Source organism: Gordionus sp. m RMFG-2023, chromosome 3 (assembly GCF_954871325.1).
Source record: "Gordionus sp. m RMFG-2023 chromosome 3, tfGorSpeb1-WG-v2, whole genome shotgun sequence".
NCBI lineage: Eukaryota > Metazoa > Nematomorpha > Gordioida > Chordodea > Parachordodidae > Gordionus > Gordionus sp. m RMFG-2023.
In genome coordinates, this window is record NC_088777.1 from 44,360,358 (window position 1) to 44,383,082 (window position 22,725).

The window sequence follows — 22,725 nt, forward strand, 5'->3', positions numbered from 1 at the left end:
TTTTTATAAATTTCCATTTTATAAATGCTATATCGCGGTTAAGGCCTGGGTACAGTCAAAGATTAATACAGTGGTCTCATTAGCCTTTACAATCTCAGTGGGCTATCAATCATTTTTTTTTGAAAATTGCCTGAAATATTTTCAAACGGCTTATTTGTTCATCAAATATTTTCATAATGACATTTTTATTTTAAAGGTATATTCTTTAAAAAAAAATCAAGGGGCTCGAACCCCTGTGCCCTCCCCTAGTGACACTGTAATGGTTATATGTAGGGATGTACCGATATTTTATATGGGCAGATATTTCACCAATCGATCTAATAGAAAATGGCGTTTTTAACAAAAATAAAATATTATAAAATTTTTTAAAAAAGTTATATCTAAAAAACCATTTTATTTTATATATAAATTTAAAATCCAGTTTTATGTTTAATTTTTTTAAGTAATAATTAGTTAATAAACATTCTGCCATATTGTTATTTTTTTTACATTCTGTTTATAGCAATAATCTCTTCAGAATCTGTTTTTAGTGAAACTAGTGATATTGACAGTCCACATCACCGCAGACTGGCCTCTGATAAATTGGAAATTTTGGTATTTCTAAAAATATATCTTCAATATATTAATTTTAAATATTTATTTCAAATTTCATATTATATTTGTTTATTACTTATGTTATTATGTAAATAGATTAATGTTATTACTTATTATATATTAAGTGATTTATCAATAAAAATATTTTATACTTTTAGAATTGCAATTGAATTGAATATAAAGTATAACTGATGATTATAATATATTTAAATGACATATGTTTTGGTATAGTAAAATTATAGATGTTATACTAATAAAAATTATAGTAAAAATTAAAACCATTGGTATCTTTGCAGAATACAAAATTATATATGATATCGGATCGGTAATCGACCGATATCAATTTAATATCGGGAATATCGTATCGGATCGGCCTCCTAAAAGTGGTATCGGTACACCCCTAGTTATATATTAAATATTTAGCATTTATTATCAATATACATACAAATAAGAATTAATCATGAGTATGTTATAATATGAGACTTATATAGATATTTCTGATTAAATTAGAATACGAGCTAGAGGACCCTAACAATATATAATAATAGCATAAGTAAAATAAATAGAACATTATATTCGTAATAGAAACCCCCAAAAGTTTTTGCACTCATTCCGTATTTCGCTCTCGGTTATTAATTTTTTTTGTATATTTTAGTCAAAACTTTCTCTTCCTAGAATTTAACAGCGTTCGTTTCTTCAGACATAGTGTCCAATTTTCCATCATTTATTTGAGTAAGTTAAGCACTTATTCCTATACTTTTAAATATTAAAACCAGGGCTGTGAAACCTCGTTCTAAAAAAAGGTTCTGTTTGAGTTCAGTGAAAAATCCCTGAACCAGGATCAGGGTCTGGAGTCCAGAATATAATAATTTATAATTTTGTTAACATAACAGGAACATCAGTTTTTTTTGAATTTATTTTATGTAGTATTCATTATAATTATTATATATAGAATAATACAGAACAAATTTAAAAAATAATATTAGATTTGTATTTTAAAATTTTTATTTAATTATCCTGATATCTTGCAAAATATCAAGAAAGAAAGAAAATTTTCGATTCTTATAGGTCTAGTTCACAATAAAAAAATTTTTCTTATTCCTTCAAAGTAAAAGCAAATGAAAACAATATTTTTTTCCTAGGTGTATTTACTTCTAAATTTTTTTTTACAAGAGACGAGGAGATGGTCATGAAAGATTATAATTGACTTAGATTTGAACTTAAAATTTTTATTTTAAATATAATATATATGTCACAAATAAAATTTCAATTTTATATTTATTTAAATTTGTAATAAAAAAAAAATCTTTTGTTTTATTCGTTTTATTTGTATTTTATTCTTTTTATTTTCTAAAGAAAATATATTAAAATTGCACGTGTAATGCATTTCCATTTTATTTTTTACATTTTAAACAATTATAATAGATTTAGCACATTTTTTTAAAAAAATAAAAAAAAAATTATGTTTTTAACCTTTTATTTTATTATATATTAACCATTATAATTTTACAGTTGAAAGAAAACCTTCTAAAGATGATCACCTCTTCAAGGTAACTATTTCTTTTAACTTGACTGACCCCTTTTAGTTAGATTTCCTCAGTCTTATTAAAACAATAAATTTTTTTTAAAATGAATATCCCAATGTTACGTACATTGACCACCTCTATATTGTTTGTTACTGCAACACGGAACAATCCTTAAGTGGTCATATTAGATGTTCAAATTTAAAAAGAAAATAAAAATTATTTTTAAATAATAGAAATAATAATTTATTACATGGGTTTTATTTAAAGCTTCGAAATATCTATTTTAATTTATTTAACCAGTTTTTTCATTAAAATAAATATTACCAAACCACTGGTTGCATGGTTTACTATATTTATAATATATATTATATTTAAAATATATAAAATATATCGATAGATAGATAGATATTGTTAAAAAATCAGTTAGATACCATATTGTTTTTTTTGAAAGTTTTTTATATCTTTTGATCTTATAAACATTTTTTTTAAGCAAAAAAATTAAAAACTTTTTGAAAAAAACAAAGAAAGGATAAAAACTACCAAATTTTTAAGATATATTTCAATTTTTTTTCAAAAAAATATAAATAAATTTTTAAACAAATAATTATTTATATTTTTAATTTATAAGGAAAAAGAAAACAGTTTTTATTGTATAAAAAAAATAAATGATAAAATGAAAAATTTTAGAAAATAAATTGTATTATTTTTGGATAGTATAATTTTTAAAATAAGTATTAATAAATAAATTAAAAACTTTTTTTTAAAAAAAAATAAATAATGCAAATGACAAATAACTTACAAAATAGCCAAGAAGTCTCATTCTTTCTGTCGCATCATAACAATCATTTATAATATAATAAAATGCAAAATTCTTCAAAATTGTTTTACATCTTTTGACTTTTGATATATCATATCATATATCGTATATAAAATGAAATGAAATGACAAATAAAATCGGATGTGGCAGGCAGACGATATTTTTATATTGGTGGTAAAATGAAATGACTGACATTTATAAAAAAATGATAACAACACGCGGAATATATAAATAATATAAAATATCGATATTTTTTTTTTAACCAAAATAAAAATGATATACAAATATTTCAAAATATTAATTTTTAACATCAACCAACGGAATATTATTTATAGATGTTTAAAGCAAATCATTCCTTAGGAGAATTTGATCCTAACAAATTATTAAATATAATTCAATAAGAATTGGAAGAAAAAACGAAAATTACTAAATAATGAATATATAATAAAGTATTTTTTTTAACAAAAAAAATGCATTCACAATCTTAATTATTTATGAATCAATCATTAAATAAAAAATAAATCAGTAATACATAATATATAAACCCGCTAATTGAATATGGTGCAATGCGCGGGGTGTCAAAATCCGATTTTGGACAAATATCTTTTCAACGTTCTCGATCGTCCTTGGCATGGTAATTGCCTACAATGTACTGAATGCCAAATAATTTTATCCGAGAAATGTTTCTTCAAAGAAGGAAAATTATTCTGTAGATCCGATTTTTTCAAGTAATAAAAACACTCGACAAACAATTTTATAAATTAAGTTTCTTAAAAATACTAAATAATTATAATAAATCCACATTCAAAAGTTTTATTATTATCATTTTACTTAATATATCTATATACTACTAAAATAAAATTTATAATAATTACAATTTTAAAATTGAGTATTATAATATAATTTAGAAAGTGGAATCTCTAAAAAAAGTTTTTAATTGGTGACGATGTGGCAAAGTAAAAGCGCGTTTAGCTTACCTAAGTTTAATATAAGACGACATACATAAGTTTAAAACTTTTATTTCTTAAAAATAGAATTTATTAAATTAAAATAAACATATTCTGGCACCGAACCCCTTATAATATGATCGGAGCTAGTCTCTGGTTTGATTCTTGTGGTTTTTTATATATAGTAAGGCTATTAGTGCATCGGGTTTATAGTGTCAGCTGTTTTGTTGTTTTGGGATAAAAATTTATTTAAATTTATAGACGCCAGCTAAATATCAATGGTTAGCCTCATCCTTAGAATACATTAAATTTAAAAAATATTGGTCTCCTAACTCATAGAAAATTATTTAAGATTTAGTCCCTTTACTCCGCTGAATTAGAAGAAAATTAAGTGAATCATGTGGGTTTATTGGCACCCCCCCCCCCCTTACTCCCCTTTCAAACTTCTTATCTACTGGATTACTTTGTCTGAAAATTTTAATAGCGATGCATAATTTTGTTACAACATGCACCCTGCCATTTTCGATTGATTGTTCAAATTTCAAAAAAAGGGTTTTTAAGCACCCTGTTGAATCAAAATCACGTTCTACATTTTGTTTTATCTAGCTAAAAATAAATCTTTTTAAACGGCTCTATTTAGCCAATTTTAAAATTAAGACCTTAACCAAAATTATATTACGCGAGCCTTGAATTTTTTTTAATAGATGTGCAATCCTTTTTGCCACTTATTAGCACCATCTCCAGGTTACGTAATATTTTTTAGCTAACATATTGGGCTTGCCGTTTTAAAAATCTATCCGTTTAACAACATTACGAATAATTGGCACATTTTATATTGATGGAATAATTACAATTTAAGCTATATTTACAGAAAAACAATCGGAAATCCAAATGCTTTATTTATCACTATATAAAGGACCAATTAATGTTAACAAACAGAAGGGCAATATGTGGCCATGGGTTAATTGGTCATAATAATCAAAAGTATAATTTTATTAGTTTAGGATTTAAATGATTATTATATATTTCTTTTTATATAAGAAATATTGAAAATATTCGATTTTAGTTCATGTTCAGGTAAAAAAAATAGTTCAATTTTAGTTTGGAGAATTCTATGTATATAATATATCTTATGTTTATAATAATGATAAATGGCCAGCCAAGACCTGGTATGGGGACAGTTAAAAGCATATTTATTTGATTAAAAACGTCTTTAAAACTTTTTTTATTCACCCACCACGAAAAATTATGACCAATTATTCTCGCTATCCCTTAATATATATAGTCAAGGCCGTGCTAAAACCCATGGCGAAAATAAATTTGATGTCTTTTTAACCCCCCCCCCCCCATCACTATTTAAAGCTTTTTTAAAAATCATAAAATTACGAAATTTGAGTATATATTAAAATAGGGTTCGTGAATAAGCAGCTTAAAATAGAAATTAAGTAAATTTTATGCAATATATTAGAGGTAAAATTTCAATAATTTGTAATAAATGTCTGTAATATGTAATATTAAGCATGGTATCACATTTTTCAAAGATGCAAAAGGTTTATTCAGCTAATTTTATGCTATCGTTGCTAAATTGGTTAAAACTATAGCCAGAGATATCGGGACTCATTTTATAATATGATAAAAAGCGAATTATTTATAATGATAATGATAGTATTTATATATATATATTTCGATTATTTAATTATTTCTTGGTAGGATTGCTTTAGTGCTTCTGTATTTTTCGTTCTATCTTTGAATCTTGATGTACCGATTATTAGATATTTTCTCATTTTTCTAATTACTTTTTTTATTTATTACTTTTGTTTACCAAACGGAATGAATTAACTAAACTTATGGTGGTTAAGGCCAATATAAATATTGGCCTGAGCATTTAGAAGTAGCCTTCCAAAAGTTTGATATATAAATAATACTTGATTTTAAAATGTAGTGAGATTTTTACTATTTTACTTTTATATTTAGTTATATAAACCGAAAAAAAACAATTAATATCTATAAAAAATAGTAAAATATAAGATTCAGAAATATTTCGAATTGCAGAAAAAAAACCTAAATATATTTGGACGTAATTGATTTTTAAGTCGCCAATCAAGATTACATTTTTGAGTCAGCTTAAGAAGTGATGTTATGGTTTTTATTTTCTTTATAACTGTTTTGATTGAAAATGTACTGATCGATAAATTAGTAAGATAATTCATTGTTTCATTTGGTTTATGATTCGGTTACTTTATTGGGATAGGTGAAATTGATTGAAGAATTAAGAATAGAAAAGAAGAAAATAGTAAGTTACTAAATATTATTGCAAACCAGATATTTAAAAATTTATTCTCCCTACTGGCATGGTTATAATTTTTTTTTATTTTAACAATAATTTTCTCTTCTTCTAAATTATCTACCAAACAGATTAAAGCCATAAAATATACTAATCATTCAATGATTTGGTATAAGTTTCAAAATTAATGTCTCTAAAATTTTAAACCTAAGGCGTGGCGTCATAGTTCCCAGTTTTTTTGTGTATAGGAAAGCTGATTAAGGAATTAATATAATAAATATACTATTCAGGCACTAAATATTATAGCAAAGTAGATCTAGATATTTAGTTTTTTATATTTACCATTCTGACATGATGCTTATTTTGTTAGTGAGGTTAGCCTTATTGTTAAATCTCTCATAGGCACTAACGAAGCAATTGGCATATAATTTTAGAATTAGAGCTTTCAATTGTTCAGTGAACTTTAATGGAGATCATATAATACATTATATTTCAAAAAAGCAACAATAAAAATAACCAAGAGAAAATTAAAATTAGAATTTTCAATGGGTGGAACCCCTGTCGAAGACCGAGTAAATAAAGGTTTATAGGGCACGCTCACGGGATTATTTTTTGTACCCACCCTCACCCCATTTGGATAAATAGCTACACTGTTTATATCATCTTTTTAAATTAAACCTTCCTCAATACGTATTATATATTTAATTTATTATATTGAATAAACAAGCAAAGCAGATATATCAGAGAGGAGACCAAAAGGGTCCTTAAAATATTTAAGCTGCAGAAAGTGGGTATCTTGGCCTGATTGAGCATATATTTTTCATTTGGATCACTTATACACAGCCCATCTTCTTATTCATAGAAATATCTTTCGAGTTTTCTTCCATCTAATTCAAATCTGCAAAGCATTTTTTTTTATTCTAAAGTTATTTAATAACTCAAGAACAAGTTCCTTTGCAGTGAATAAGAAATTCTAGAAACCGTTCTTTTTAAATCGATTCAAAATACATACATCTTTTCTATAAGTATCATTGCATTATCGAAGTCGCATAATTTTTACCTGGACCTAACCTAAAAGAGGAACCTCGTCTTTAGACAAATTTATCGTTTTAAAATTTGGCATCTATGATGAGAAAATTAAGATTTAAATATTAATTATCATCACTTGTTTAGTGTAAATAATATGAAGAGAAAGAGTTTTCAATTTATCGGTCCTTAAAACTTAATTCGGTGCTCAGGGGCTGCCACCCCCCTAGGCACGACTATGCTAAAATATATCCCTTTTTGGACTGATGTCAATGCTTACATTATATCCTCTCTGACAAAAAGAATTAGACTGTTTTAATTTTTTTTTTACCTGTACGAAGATAGGCAAATTTATTTTTCATAAATTGACACCTATATCTTATAAACAAAGAAGTAATGTCAATTATTATTTTATTTTAAATGTTTTGTTCATCACCTTTTGTCATCATTCTATTAATTTACAATAAAATAAATTATAGCAATAAATAAAAATGATATCCATCATTATCATTGACACGCGATCGTTAATTTTTAAGAAATAAAAATTGATGAATTTCAACAATACTTTTAAATTTTGTTTTGGACAAATGTGTCACATAATCAAAACGTAAATATAAATTGATTAAAAAAGATATTATAATTAAAATAAAAGTATAAATTGTGTAATATAATAATTTATTAATATTGATTAATTATTATTAATTCAATTTAAAAATTATATTAAAAATCTATGATAACCTTTTCTTATAAAAATAAAATAAATTTACCTTATGTTTTCATCCTTTCAAATTTGTTGACCAATTTTTTTTAAAAAGAATTATAATTGTAATTTATATTAAAATATTTAAAATTTAAGGAAATAGTTATTTGATAAAGAATAAAGGAATTTTAATTTTCATTGTATAATTATAATTTGCAGATGATTAAATTAGTTTAAATTTTGGCCTTTCTTAAATTAGGCCATTTCCATTATTTTAAATTAAAAACCATTTAATAAATAATATATATCAAGTTCAAGAGTTATAATATAATACTATATATTAAGCATATTTCAAAAACGAATCAAATATTCGATACAATAATATGAATCATATTATTTTAATATCCTAATCGAATTATTTGAATAGTTATAACTTATAAATAAAATTGAGGCAATAAGAAAAATTATTTGCCATAAAAAATTGACTTGGCATTATAAATTAAATTAATATTATGCAAGTTTAATTTTAGTTCATGACTTGATCTTCTTATCATTATTATCAGATTATTTAATGATAATTTTTCCTAATTAAAACTAACAATGGAAAAAAAAAATTATAAAAATTCTATCAATATATATATATATATCTTCGTATAAATTATTTTATAATATTTAGGAAAGCTAATTATTCGAAAAATTTGAATCGATATTAATAGCAAATTTTATTATTCGTGCGAATACGAATGGTAGATAATTCGATTCGTTTAAACACATCGAATACGATTTTTTTTTTGAAGAGACCATATATATACTTAGGTTATATTAAAAATAAACTATTATGGCTGTGTCTGTGTCGAGAGTTGTTAAAGTAGCGGGCTTCAGATAGCGCGCTATCTTATTTGGTAACGATAGCTATTTACGCGCTACTTTCTTCCTATTATTTATTTTTTTAGCGCTCCCATTTTTTTGAAAGTAGCTAACTCGCTACTTAGCTACTTTTTAAAAATATAATGTGTAACTCTAAACATGAAAATTTAAATATAATTTCATAATTAATTGTAATTTATTATTTAATTTTGATATTGAAATTTATATTTTCAATTTGTATTATAAACTTAAATCATCTGGTGTAAATTATTTAAAATTTCATCGCAAATATATATCCAAATCGATGTAAGTGAGTCAGACAATTATGGTATTATCCTGGTATAATATGTTTTTGATAAATTTTCCATTTCCATAACTGAAAAATATTTTCAAATTAATGTAAAAACAAAAAGTGGCTACAAATTTATTTGTTCAAACTGTAAAAAAACTAATTGATATAACCTCAAAAAACACTTAAAGGTAGTTGTCATTTTTAAATTCTAATACTATTTTTATTCTGTAAGAATGTTCATGCCAACAGTTTCAAAGAGATAGAAAAGCATCTTAATAATATTGGTCCAAAAAGACCAATTCAATTCAAGCTAAATTGATTAATAATATTGCATATGTCAATATTTCTCAGAAACTGGTTGATAAAGTTATTGTCGATTTTATAATTGATACAGTTCAACCAATGTCATTGGGCGATAATTCATCATTTACGATGATAACTCTAACTCCTGATACAACAATTTTTTGTCGCCAAACACTAATGATTCAGATAGCAGACAAAGATGCCCTAGTTTGAACCATAAAAACGACTTCCACCGTTGTTTGAAATAAAGGATACTAATATAATAGAAAATTCCCTAGACGCGTTTTCTAAATCTAAAAATACTCAAATGAGTATTTTTAATAATTTTTCTTATTTAAAAAATATATATATAAAATTATATACTGCATTGTCCTCAAGTAAAAGTGTTGAGAGATTATTTAGTAAGGCGAAACTTATAATTTTCTGATCGTCGCTCTAGACTTGGGGATGATAGTATGGTAATGATTTTATAATTATAATGCAACAAATAAAATAAAATGAATATTACCATAAATACTTATTTATTACATAAATTATAATCTTTTTACATAATTTTTTTATTAATCAAAACTAACTTTATTTAAATAATGATGTTTATGTATTATGTACTATACAATTACATTATAAGCGAAAAATAACAACAAATTTATATCTAAATTTTTTTTAAAAAGTAGACAGCCAAAGCTACTTTTGAAAGATAGTAGCTAATATCGCGCTACTTTTTTTTGATGGGTAGCGACAGCGGTAGTGCGCTACTTTTAAATGTAGGGTTTAACAACTATGCCTGTGACGACATATTTTTTAAACTTAATACTGTTTAGCATAGGCTAAACAGCTTTTTAACTTGGAACCCTATTTTTGTTTATTTTAAATGTTTGGGGGCATTGTTATTTTTGGTTTCTAAATAAAGTAATAAGTCGAACCATGACACGGCCTATTATTTATTAAATAAATATCTTTCATACTTTAATTATTTAAAATGTTTAATATCAATAACAATTCTCAATTACTTTACAAGTATCTGATGCTAAAGCGCATGCATTAAACCTTAAAAGATCTGTTCTGATTTTTCAAATTAGCCTTATTCATAACTTAATTTTCTTTTATAAAACAACCAATCATCAGATAGTATCCTAAATATTTTTTGCAACGGATGTAACAAACAAATTTCGAGTTCTGTTTTAGTTTTCATATATCTGATTTTATTTATACTTTACAAGTCATTTTTTTACGTGTTATTATGACATCCCAAACTTTTTGTGCCTACTCTACATTTATAGTTAGCGCGAATTCGCGACTAGTATACAAAAATGAATGCAAATTTTTTATCAGCCACGAACAAAAACAACATGACCACTTATCCCTGGTTTCCATCTAATTAACTCCAACTTCGCCGGGACAAAAGATTTCAGTAACTAATAAAGCTTTCTCTATATAATTGTTAAAAACGTATGCCTCTATTACATTGGCGTACGCAGCGGGGGGGGGGCAGGGGAACAAATCCCCCCCCCCCCCCCAAAGCCAAAAAATGCAGATGCCGAATATATTTTTCTAAAATATTTTTGTTTAGAGTGTTGTGCAGATTTAATTTAAAACATTTCCATATTTTTTAATTCGTTTGTAAATAAAAATTTTAATTTGTAAAAATTAATAAGAATATATAAATATGTTATTTTAACAACTTTTTACAAGTCAAATAATTTTATTTTCAAATAAATTAATAAATATGGAAATTTATCAATTAATTTCGATTTCAAGTTTTCCGGCGTAATATTATCTTATTATTTTCAAATTTTTAGTGGCGTAATATTTATCTACCATTTTAAAATTTCTAGTCAAATAATAATTATTCTGAAATTGTCCATCAGGGAGAAAGAAATTGTAACCTTGTCCTACGAGATAGAGTCTCCGCCATCAAGCAGTAACAGCTTTTATGGAGTTAGAAGAGCCGATTATTTGCTATTACTGATATATCACAATAACCTGAAAGAAATTTTTCCTTAGAAGCAAGAAAATTATTGGATTCAATGCTTATTCCAAATTTTTTTCCTCATTAATGTAGGGGAGACCGGGGTAAAGCGATTGACGGGGTAACAATGTTAACGCGAATAACTTTTTAACCATTGAGTATAAAGACCTTAAATTTGGTGTGAAGATGTATTTTTATATCTAATTTCTTACCTATGTTCATCTTTTAAAAAACTTACCTGGTTTTATATATTTTGTCAAAAAACTGTTTTTTACCCAAAAAGTATAAAAATCATTCTCTAGTATATTTTGCTTTTAGTAAAATTTACATATCCTCAGGATTTAAATGGCACACATGTTCCTTAATGTATTAGCTATAAAATAAAATTTATCTGACATCTTTAGCTATATTAGAAGTCACGCAATAACGATATTTATAATATATGTCACCTAGGGGTAAAGCTGTTATGGGTAAAATGGTTAAAATATAAAATTATTCACATTAATTTTTCATTAATTCATTTATTATAATTTTTATTGTATCAATCAAATAATGAGAAATTATAAAAGAAAAACCATATACAGAGATGTAAATATAATAAATGAAGCCATAAAATATAAAATAACAAATAATACTTCATTAAATTTGTCTGCTAAAAAATTTAACATACCTTATACAACGTTGAGAAGGAGATGTAAAATTGGTATTAAAAGTTCAGATCATCATAAACAAATATTTACAAATGAAGAAGAATCTAGATTGTGTGACTACATATTAGAAGCAAGTAGGTCATTTATGGGATTAACGCCTAAACAAGTAATTAAATTATATTGTTTGTATTATATTGTATTTCATAATTTTAATAACTCAATTTAAATATCAATATTAATTTGGTAACTTTAATAAAAATGCTCAATTGAAATTATATTGTATTTCATAATTTTAATAATGCTCAATCTAAATATCAATATTAATTTGGTAACTTTAATAAAAATGCTCAATTGAAATTATATTGTATTTCATAATTTTAATAATGCTCAATCTAAATATTATTAATTTGGTAACTTTAATAAAAATGCTCAATTGAAATTATATTGTATTTCATAATTTTAATAATGCTCAATCTAAAAATCATGTGGGGCAACAATTCAGATTTATGATATTCCAGGAGTGTTAAAAAATGAAATACCAAGGGCAGTGACATCAAATAATATATTAAATGGATTCTTAGCATGTGGCATATTTCCTTTAAACCCAAATATATTTACAGAACAAGATTATATCTGCTGTAATAATTCAAATGCTAACTCAAATATTGAATTTGAAAATAATGATGAAAATATTAGAGTGACTCAAAATCTTACAGTGACTCAAAATAATGATAGTGATTTATCTATATTATTGAACGAAAATGTTCCAGATGATATTGATGAACCTTATCATGATATGTTACCATCATGCTCAAAAAATTATAATAAAGTATTCAATCCTTCATCTATAATACCTATTCCAAAATTATTCAATATTTCATCGGATAAAATATCTAAAAAAAAGAATTCAGAAATATTAACATCTAAACCTTATAAAAAAAAATTATTAATTCAGAGAAAAAAAAGATATCAAAAAATAATTGTTTATGTGTTATTTGTAATAAAAACTATAAAAATAGTCGCGAGGGCGATGAATGGCTAAAATGTACAATGTGCCTTGAATGGGCACATTCTAAATGTGCTAATTATGATAATTATTTTACATGTCCTTATTGTATCGATTAGTTTTGAAATAAAAATCATAAATAAATCTTAAATTTGTAATATTTGTTAAATAAAACAATAAATATGTGTCAAATATTATTTTAACCACTTTACCCTAGTGCTTATCCATTTTACCCTGTACCCAGGGTAAAATGGCGAAAATGAGTAGTTTTACATAACTAATCATAGCTCCTAAAATATTATAGGTAGAGGGCTACACTTTTTTTTTATCTTGTAGAAGAGAGATGGGGCTACACATTGATCTATAATATGTTGTGTTTGACTCTTGTTTAAAATTTTTATGGTAAATATGCAAAATGCCTATCGTTTTACCCCGGTCTCCCCTACAACTATTTTATGTATTACTTTTCAAAAACATGATGACTTGATTAAGAAGATGAGAATAGCGAAGAGCATTTTATTAGAACTCAAGGAAATTAGGGCTAATGTTTATGAAGAATTTCATATTTTATATGTTATTGTTAAGTCAAAAGCAGAGCTATACGTGTTTAATATTTGTCTCACTCGACTTGCAGCAAGGCAAGCTCATAGTTAAAACATTAATATAGGATCAGTAGAAGAGTATATCTTAGATACAAATACATTTATAAACCAAATAAATGAATGGTTTTTAATTCATTATGCAGCACTTACCAATCTGCAAATATTATTTTCATAAAAGCCTTCCCAACCTTTTTCAGATGGTGATAGAAAAAAAAATATTTGTTGGATTTTTATTTATCATGAAGATGTTAAAGTATCTTATGATGCTTTATTAGCTGAATAACTATGTTTATAAGATTAACTATGGTTGATACAGTCCCAAAAAATGCTATGGATGCTCTGCATTATTTCAAACACATTTTAGATTATATTCCCAATGTATTAAAAGGGCTTATATATATTAGCAACTCTTCCCAATAGTAAACTAACGAGAGAACATTCTCTTTTTTAAGAAGAATAACAGAGCCCTGCAGAGGTACCATTTGCAGGACATGACCCGGATTGTTTTAAAAATTTTTACGGCTAAGCTCAATTTTCAGGCCCGGCCCGGCCTTTTTTAAAATAAAATTTTCAGGCCCGACCCTGATTTTTTAAAAATAAACTATATTTATTTTTGATTTTTATATCTAATAATAACGATTTCAAGTATAGACTGTTAAAAAAAAATTTCAACCTAGCCTAGATGTTTTTTTAAAAAAATTTAGGCTCAGCCCGGGTGTTTATTTTTAAAAATTTCGGGCCCGGCCATACTGTTCAGCCCGGGGCCAGACTTGCAGGTCTCTGAAAAACATACCAAGAAATACAACTTTTGAAAGTAGATTGAAAGGTTTGGATCTTTTGAATATTCATAGGCATTTGACAACAAGCAAGGATGAGATAATTGAAAAATTAGCTCAATCCCAACGAAGATTGGATTTTACATTGTAAATATATAACATACAAAATACAATTATTCCCTAAGCTTTTTGTGTATTAATTTATATTTCTAACATTTAAATTTTTTATACTTTATATATAAATTTTAAAGCTCAAAAAATTAAAATTTCTATTTTGGGTCATTTAAGTGATTCTTTACATATAATTTTTTTATAATTCACATCAATTTAAAATTGTGTATTAGAAATAGTTCATAGTCCTGATAAATTTATGCTTGATATTTTTAAAAAACAATAATATTTCTTAAAAATATTTATTATCCCCCCCCCCCCCCCCAGACCAAATTCCTGCGTACGCTACTGCTCTATTAGGTTGTATACTCTCAAGATGAAGAAGGGAGAATTAAAATTGGATAAATTTTGGAAAATAAAATTAAGAATCCTTTTGCTATTATGAAATTTATGGTTATATATAATTCAGCTGGTGACAACGCCATTTTGGCCCAAATTTTTATAATAATTAAAAGGATAAATAATAGTTTTCATAAAATTTTAATATAAAATATTTCCACGCGAGGGCCAAAATGGAGTGTAATCAGCTGATTTTGAGAATCATTTAAATGAAGGAATCATCAGCCTAGCTAGTATTGATTATAGTTATGTGGCAAGCGGTCGAAAATAGAATATGTTTTTAAAAAGTTTAAATTTACTAAGCAAATTTTTGAACTTTTATTTTTCTTTGATTCCATTGTTGTATTTTTCAAACTAAAATAAAAATGAAGAAAAATAATTGAAGCCAAATGAAAATTATTTTATTTTTTCGGCATTTTTTTCTTTCAATTTTATAAAAATATTTTTTTTTTATCTTAAATAAATTTGAAAGAAAATTGCTTATATATTTGGATTTAAATTTTTTAAATATTTTTTTTTAAGTTCAAGAACTATTTTTTAAAGGTTAAAGATAATTATATCCTTTCTCTTTTCTCTTTTTAAAAATTTTTCTATTTATAAAGTGATAATTTTATAAATTAGCAAGTTCTATATACAAGGGAACTTGTCCTAATAAGGGATATAAAAAATTTGGGCGACAAATTATCAAATTAATGAGTATTTTAAGGTCTTAATAATAATGAAAATAATCTCTTGTCTCTTTTGTGCCATCCCGAGGAAGGGGGGTGGGGGTGTCCAATTTAGATGATTTATATTTCATTCTAATTTATATATCTGCGAATGATTAAAATTTCCACTATTTTTTTTCTCGAAAACTTTTGAAGTTAAACTTTTATAAACTCATAATTTTTTTTTATATATTAAATTATTATTTTTATCATAAAGATATAAATTTAAAAATAAATAATAGTTCACGTAAAAAATTACCACATAAACATTGCAGTAATACTTTTTTTAGGCCATGCCCAAAACAGATTATTGTTAAGGAACATGTCGGTAATTAGTCACATACTAAAATGACACTTAAAATTGGTGAAAACGTTTTACATTTAAAATTAATTATTGAATTATAACTAAAAAAAGCACTACCGCTATCGTTATTTTTTTGCACTATTAGCTACGCTACTAAAAAATACTAACGTGCAGCGGGTTACTTTTAGCTTGCAGCTACTTTAACACCATTGATCTTTATTTTTTTTTCCAACGTCAATTAATGCTCTTATATCTCTTCTTCTATGGCTATGTATTTCTATAATCTGTTTTATAAATCAATTGTGGTTGTTTGTATCTATATTGTACCTTTGTAATTAATTGTATCATAAATAAATTGCTTAATTTTTGAATTTTATTATTATTTATAGATTTAAGTATTATTAAATTTGTTTTCAAATAGCATAATCAAAATATTAAAATTCAAAAAATACATATTAAAATTTAATTCCGATCATGGACCATCAAAACTTTACTAATAATAATGATATTTGGGAGGCTCTTGTCTGATTTTTTAGGTACAAATTTCCGGCCAGGTCCAAAAAAAATTTATGCACAAATTTCCTTACCTGGCCCGTTAAATTTTTTTTTCAAATTTCTCCAACCTCCGGGAGGAATTTAGGAACAAGCTAGGCTTTGCAAATCTCTAATAAAATTATGCAATTCCATTGCATAGGCATCGAATGTTGTTTTTGTAAATACATTATATATATATAAAATAAAATGCAAATATATTCTGAAAAAAAGAATGCAAAAACATTAATTATTACTACATTAAAAAATAAAATTAAAATCAATAAATTCATCTTCAAGAACTATCTATCATATCACCATTTTAATTGTTTTTTTTCACTTCTTATTATAATAATAATAATAGAAGAAACTCCAGTCAAAAAAAATATTTATATAGTGTATATAATATACTAATCCCAAATTCCCATTTGTACTAGCACGACACATTTTTCTAAAACATTCATTTTTTTTAAAATATCAAATTTATATATTATCATATTTTTGCTATTTTATCTTTTCATCGCAAATTTTTTTTTGTCATGAAGATGAACAAAAATGGTCGTTATCTAACTTTATAGATCACAAAAATTATTATTATTTTTTTTTAAAATGATTTTTCTTCTATTTTTTTTTACAGACATATATTTAAGGAATAAGATAAATATAAAAATTTAGAAATATTATTTTACAAAAAAAAAATTGGAAAAGATAAAAATCGCAAACATTCTTTTAAAACAAATGAGTAATCTTTATAAGAGACCTATAGAAACCGGACTCGCCTTGAGAAACCCTTGTTTATTCAAGAAATCCGGCCAAGCAATTCGACCAGGACCGGTTTTAAACGTTATTTTTTTTTTATAAAACTCGGGTTGAACCGATTTAAATAAATTAATTTAAATGATAGTTAACTAATAAGACTTCAAAATCCTGGAATAAACATTTTTAAAATCCGGACCCGGGTGTGAAAATAAAAATCGAACTAGAACCCAAAATATATCATTTTTTTGAAAAAATCTTGGCGGGGCTTGAAAAGGAAGAAAATTTTAATTTTATATACTTTCGATTTAGATTCATTAAGTTGTGTTCTGACTCATATTTCTAAATAGAAATCTGCTTAGCCGGTCTATATAGCTTTCCTCTAAACAGAATATGGAAAGAGGTTCTATATTTAGATTTTGTTTTTAGTTACACTACAATCAAAACAAAACAGAATAGGGGTATCCTAGTTCAATATCTGAATAGATTGGTGTTCGAAAAAAAATATATAAGACTAGCCAGGGACACGGCCTAACGCTTTAATATATATTATATATATAGATATAAATTTGTTAAAATGTTGCCATGATTTTTATCTAAAATTTATATTTATTTTTTAGAAAGCGATAATATCTTCTAAAAAAATTCATTATATTATAACATTAACTAGAGAAGAGATATATCGCATTTCTTGTTAAAAATGATAAGATATGGTTGTATAATAGCATATTATATTATTTTTCGGAGGAAATTAGACGCGTCTTCTATTATAAAAAAAATATATATTATAAATGTATCATCTACTTTTTACATTTTTTTTAAAAAGTACAGAAGAAAATTGTAATGGGATATTTAATTTTTTTTTAATATTTCCGTTTTAATTCTTAAAAAAAAATGAGAAAAATTTATTTTTAAAATATAATATTTTAAAATAATATATATTATATATATTCATTTAAATAAAAATTTTATTATTATGATTTCACAAATTTTTGTGATCTAAAAACAGAATTGACTTCTAATAATTAGATAAGGATGTGTCTGTGTTATTTTTTTAAAATTTTTTTTTAGAAAATTCAGTAAAATATCATATATGAAAGATATTTTGCAGATTTATAATTATGATTTCTCAATTTTTGTAACTGAAATCAGAAATGATTTATAATCATTAGGTAGAACTGTTTTTTTGAGCCCTATGTTTTAATTCTTTAATTAATTTCACAAGCTATTAAAAATAATAATTATAAAATTGATTATGAATCAAACCCTAACATGAACATGATATCGAGTCCTAAGCGTAAAGTAAGCCAAATATCTGGAAGCATATTTTCTCTGAAATTTATGTAAAAAATTAGATCGACATCATGCTAGATGGAAAATTTTAGAAGTAATGAACAATATGTAATGCATGATTAGTACTTATGCTAATTTATCAATCAGTTTTTCTTATCAATGTATAAAAACCTGTTATAAACGAAATAAAAATTATAGCAAGTCTTATGGCTGAATCTTAAATATCGAATTTTAAATTACGATTCAAAAGTCAATTTCGTCTAAATACATTAAGGTTTTACTTTCCCCGATACAGGATATTTTTGACTTTTATTGTTCTTATGATCTTCATAGATGTTATTTTTTCTTTTCTCTTTATTCAATAGATATTTATAACTTAAAATAGTCTAAATCTCATTAAATTTTAAATCAAGTTATATTTTTAAAAATTTGATATGAATTCTATAGTAAGACGTAACTTCGAAGCATGAAGTTTGCCAAACTTTTGGGCTAATATGTAATGCTTAAAGAGTATTCATTTTTAGTATTCAATCCACTTAATAAACAGTATAAATAAAAAGGTTATTGGCAAAATACGAAAAATTACTAAAATTAATACCAAGATCAAGATGTGAGATAGAACGAAGATTTTAGAAGCACACAAGCTATTATAATAAAAAAAATATTATAAATAAGTGAAATATCTAAAAAATAAGTTTTACTATAAAAAATATCATTTTTATCATCTTTTTAAGTATGAAACTCGATGTAACTCTAGCTTAGAGACTTCTACATCAAATAGCAGATAAAAAAAAAGAGTATTCAAATAGAAAATGTGATAACGAAATAACCCTGAAATCACAGCTAGCGATTCGGGGCAAAATAATCAAAAATGAATGCAAAATTGCTAACTGTAGATGGATTGATTAGGTAAAATTAAAAACGGTTATAATAGCTTCAAACGCTGAAGTCGAGCGATTGTTTAGTAAATTACAATTGAAAATAATCCCATACGAATTATAACGTCTTTTGTGTCTTTAATATTGTTTAAATTTTGAGATTTTTTACTCATTTTTGAATAGAAGAAGAAATTCTTAGATGATTTTATAGAATTAGATATTTAAGACAAAAGTATTATAAATTTTTCTAAAAAAAGGAAAATGAAATTAATTATTTTTTTAAAAAAATTGGGGGTTATAACCCCCTTACGCTGTGAATACTGTAATTGTTGATCTTATTTATTTTTTTCATAAATAAACAAAATACCCATTATAAAAATGATTAACCTAAAATCAATATTGGAATCATAAATAAATAACACTATCAGGTAAGATAATTTTGACGATTTAAAATGAAAAAAAAATTTTATTATAAGGTTTTTGTTTGAATAAAATTTTTCAGTATCCTCCCGGTTTCGAAAAATAACAATTTTAATATCCGAAATACCGGGCCGGTTTAGGGGGCTAAAACGAACCACTCTTATTTATTATTTTCAATCTTACAAAAAATCTTTATATAAATTTCAATTCTATAATAAATATTTGGCAATTCTAAATCAATCATGATAATTTTGTATTGTTTCGTTTTATTAACATACAGCGTGGTTTTTTTTATAAAGTAAAGATAAAAAGAAAATAAGAAAAGTTAATGAATCAAATAAATTAAATTAAGGGTGTTTTATTTAAAAATTTTTTTTTATTAATTTTCGTTTGATTAATTTTTTTTTAGCGCAATTCAATTTCAAGATTGTTTATATTTTAATGGTTCTTTTCTTATATAATAAATAAAATTTTTAATTATTTTTGATCTTTAACGGTGCATTTACCTCGAAATCTTCTTGCTATATATTATACACTCGTAAGATTATTTGTTATTTCATGTTGCGGTATTTATGAGTATATATAATATAACTAATAATTATAATAATTCCTCATTTTTTTTTAAAGAAGAAAAAATATTTTATTGCATAATACGAATATATTATTATTTTTATAATACTAAAACCCCATAAGGTTTTTAAAGAAACGATAGAAATTAAAAAATTAATTATTGTTTGAGTTTGACCATACCATGATGCAACGTATTCATGAACATCGCAAAATAAGAGAGTGTATAGCTCAGTTATCTTCGTCTCCAGAAATAGAAGACTCAATAATTTATTTCCTTCCACATTTAATGATAAAGATTTAGGTGATATATTTTTTTTTACAAAACCTCGAACCAATGCTAGTTTCTTTTATATATAGCGGAATTATAAACGAACTGGATATATAATACGTAGTATTGCAAATAGAGATCCAAACCTGTCTGCCATCTATGAGCAAAATGTCCAGACTTGCATAATATTGTTTTGGCTAAAATCTTAATCGGATCCATTTTTAAAAGTCGACTCAAATCGGGACATTTAACAACACTATAACATATTAACAGATCCGAGAAAATGTTTTTAATTTTTTAATGTTTTTTTTTAAAAAAAAAGAGAATGTCCCTAAAATTAGAATTTTTTTTCTTCTTTCTTTTAAAATATATTTTATTATGTTTTATATAGTTTATATGGGATCTTATTTTATTTTACTAATTTAAATTATTTTTAATTTAAAAATTTTTTAAATAAATTCTTCGAGTGAATGGTTCAGAAGCTAGAGAACCTAGATAAGAAGAAGCAGATCAAACTTCGATCTTGGTTCGTAGATCGGACCGGTTCTTTCTGAAGCTTACCAGGGTATTCGGTGCTACAGGTTATATAATATGTATATAAGCCAGGGCATGATTTGGACTGAGCACCCATCCGTTATTACATATAAAAAAAAGGAGGGTCTTAGTGCATTTCCATAAAATAAGGAGTTGTTTAGCAATTTGCTATACGTTAATTGATATTGTAAATTATTTAACCCCCCCCCCCCCATTATCCGTTCTTGAGTGAACTAATGAAGGGATAGTAGGAGCAGCCATAATGTTGCTAACAGCCAGCCTTTTCGCTAATCTTTATAAATAAGATAATAGACCCTTCTTAACTTCTAATTTAAAATAAAAGTGTGTATAAATATGAATTATCAAAAAGGTTTATCTAGACATACTAACGAAAAAAAAACAATCATAGGTCATACTAGCCACGCTTTTTTTCCCGCAGATTTTTCACCTTTAAAAACATTGAAAGCGTTTTAAACATAGCGTTAAAAAAAGGACCACCACCCCCCCCCCCTCCCCCAAATAAAAAAAACCTCCTAATCTGATTGCATGATTATATTTAAATAATGTTGATTTTTAAAAAAAAAATATATATAAATCTTATATACGATTATTTTGAATATACGTTTTCAAAAAGAAACAATAGTTTATTTCACAATGGAAAAAAAATAAACGCCGTTTTACTATTAAAGCTAGCCCGTTTGTTGAACTTGAGTACGAGTAAAGTAATGAATAATATCCTAATAAAGTTCATTATTAATCATCCCCCACCCCTCCCGCAAAAAAAATATATGTTAGAATTTATATTAGTTTTTCCATAGATTTTTTGTATAAATTATAAATGACTCAAAGGTTAAAGGCAAAATTTTCTAAAATTTATAAGATATAGGTATTCTAAGCATGCTGAAATACATTTCCGGTAAAATCAGATTTTTAAATTTAAAAAAAAAACGTGCTCAAAATATGATTTAAAGTTGAAAAAATAACACATTGACGCTAACTATACACACATAATTTAAATCATACATCTTCTCTTATTGTTTAATCAGGTTGGTTAACTAAACTAAACATCGTTACTTGTTACTAGCGTTTATATTTCTTCTCTCCTTTTAAAATATTTTAAATTTCTTTTCCTCCCTCGAGAAAAATTACAAGTGGTGCAAAATGTGTGCAGTTTGAATTCCTTCCATTTTTTTAAGGTATATTAATTATAGTGGGAGGGGGGGGGGGTGAGAAAAATTTATTAAGGTTTAGATAATTGTTGGAAGTTAACCTCGCGGAGAGATTAATGACATTACGGAAAGATCGAGAAATTATTTTCTTTTTGACCGAAATGGGATTTGTGACCATGCATAAAATCAATTTTTCATAGGTGAACCATTCAGTAACCTTTTCCACGGACCCCTAATAAGAGACTTTCGACCGCTATTGGGTCCATAATTTTTTACGTCAGGCTCCAATTGGCAAAACAGCTTATACCTTGACTATTTGTTATGTCGATGCCATTATCCCAAAGAACAATTATTAAAATTTGAAATATCATTTATTTAAATCTTGACTCAAATTTATAATTTATATTTTTCATAAACCAAACTGAA

General features: G+C 25.1%; 1 protein-coding gene across 1 annotated transcript in view; it reads left to right on the forward strand.

The window, feature by feature from the left end:
• The first annotated feature begins 2,967 nt into the window (after positions 1–2,967).
• The window catches only part of LOC135926209 (rho GTPase-activating protein gacU-like), a 42,606-nt gene continuing 22,848 nt past the window's right edge, over positions 2,968–22,725 (forward strand). Inside the window, exon 1 of the mRNA XM_065461979.1 lies at positions 2,968–3,665. Within this exon, the coding sequence (XP_065318051.1) occupies positions 3,496–3,665 (170 nt within the window). The 5' untranslated portion in view covers positions 2,968–3,495. The remainder of the gene's footprint in view (positions 3,666–22,725) is intronic.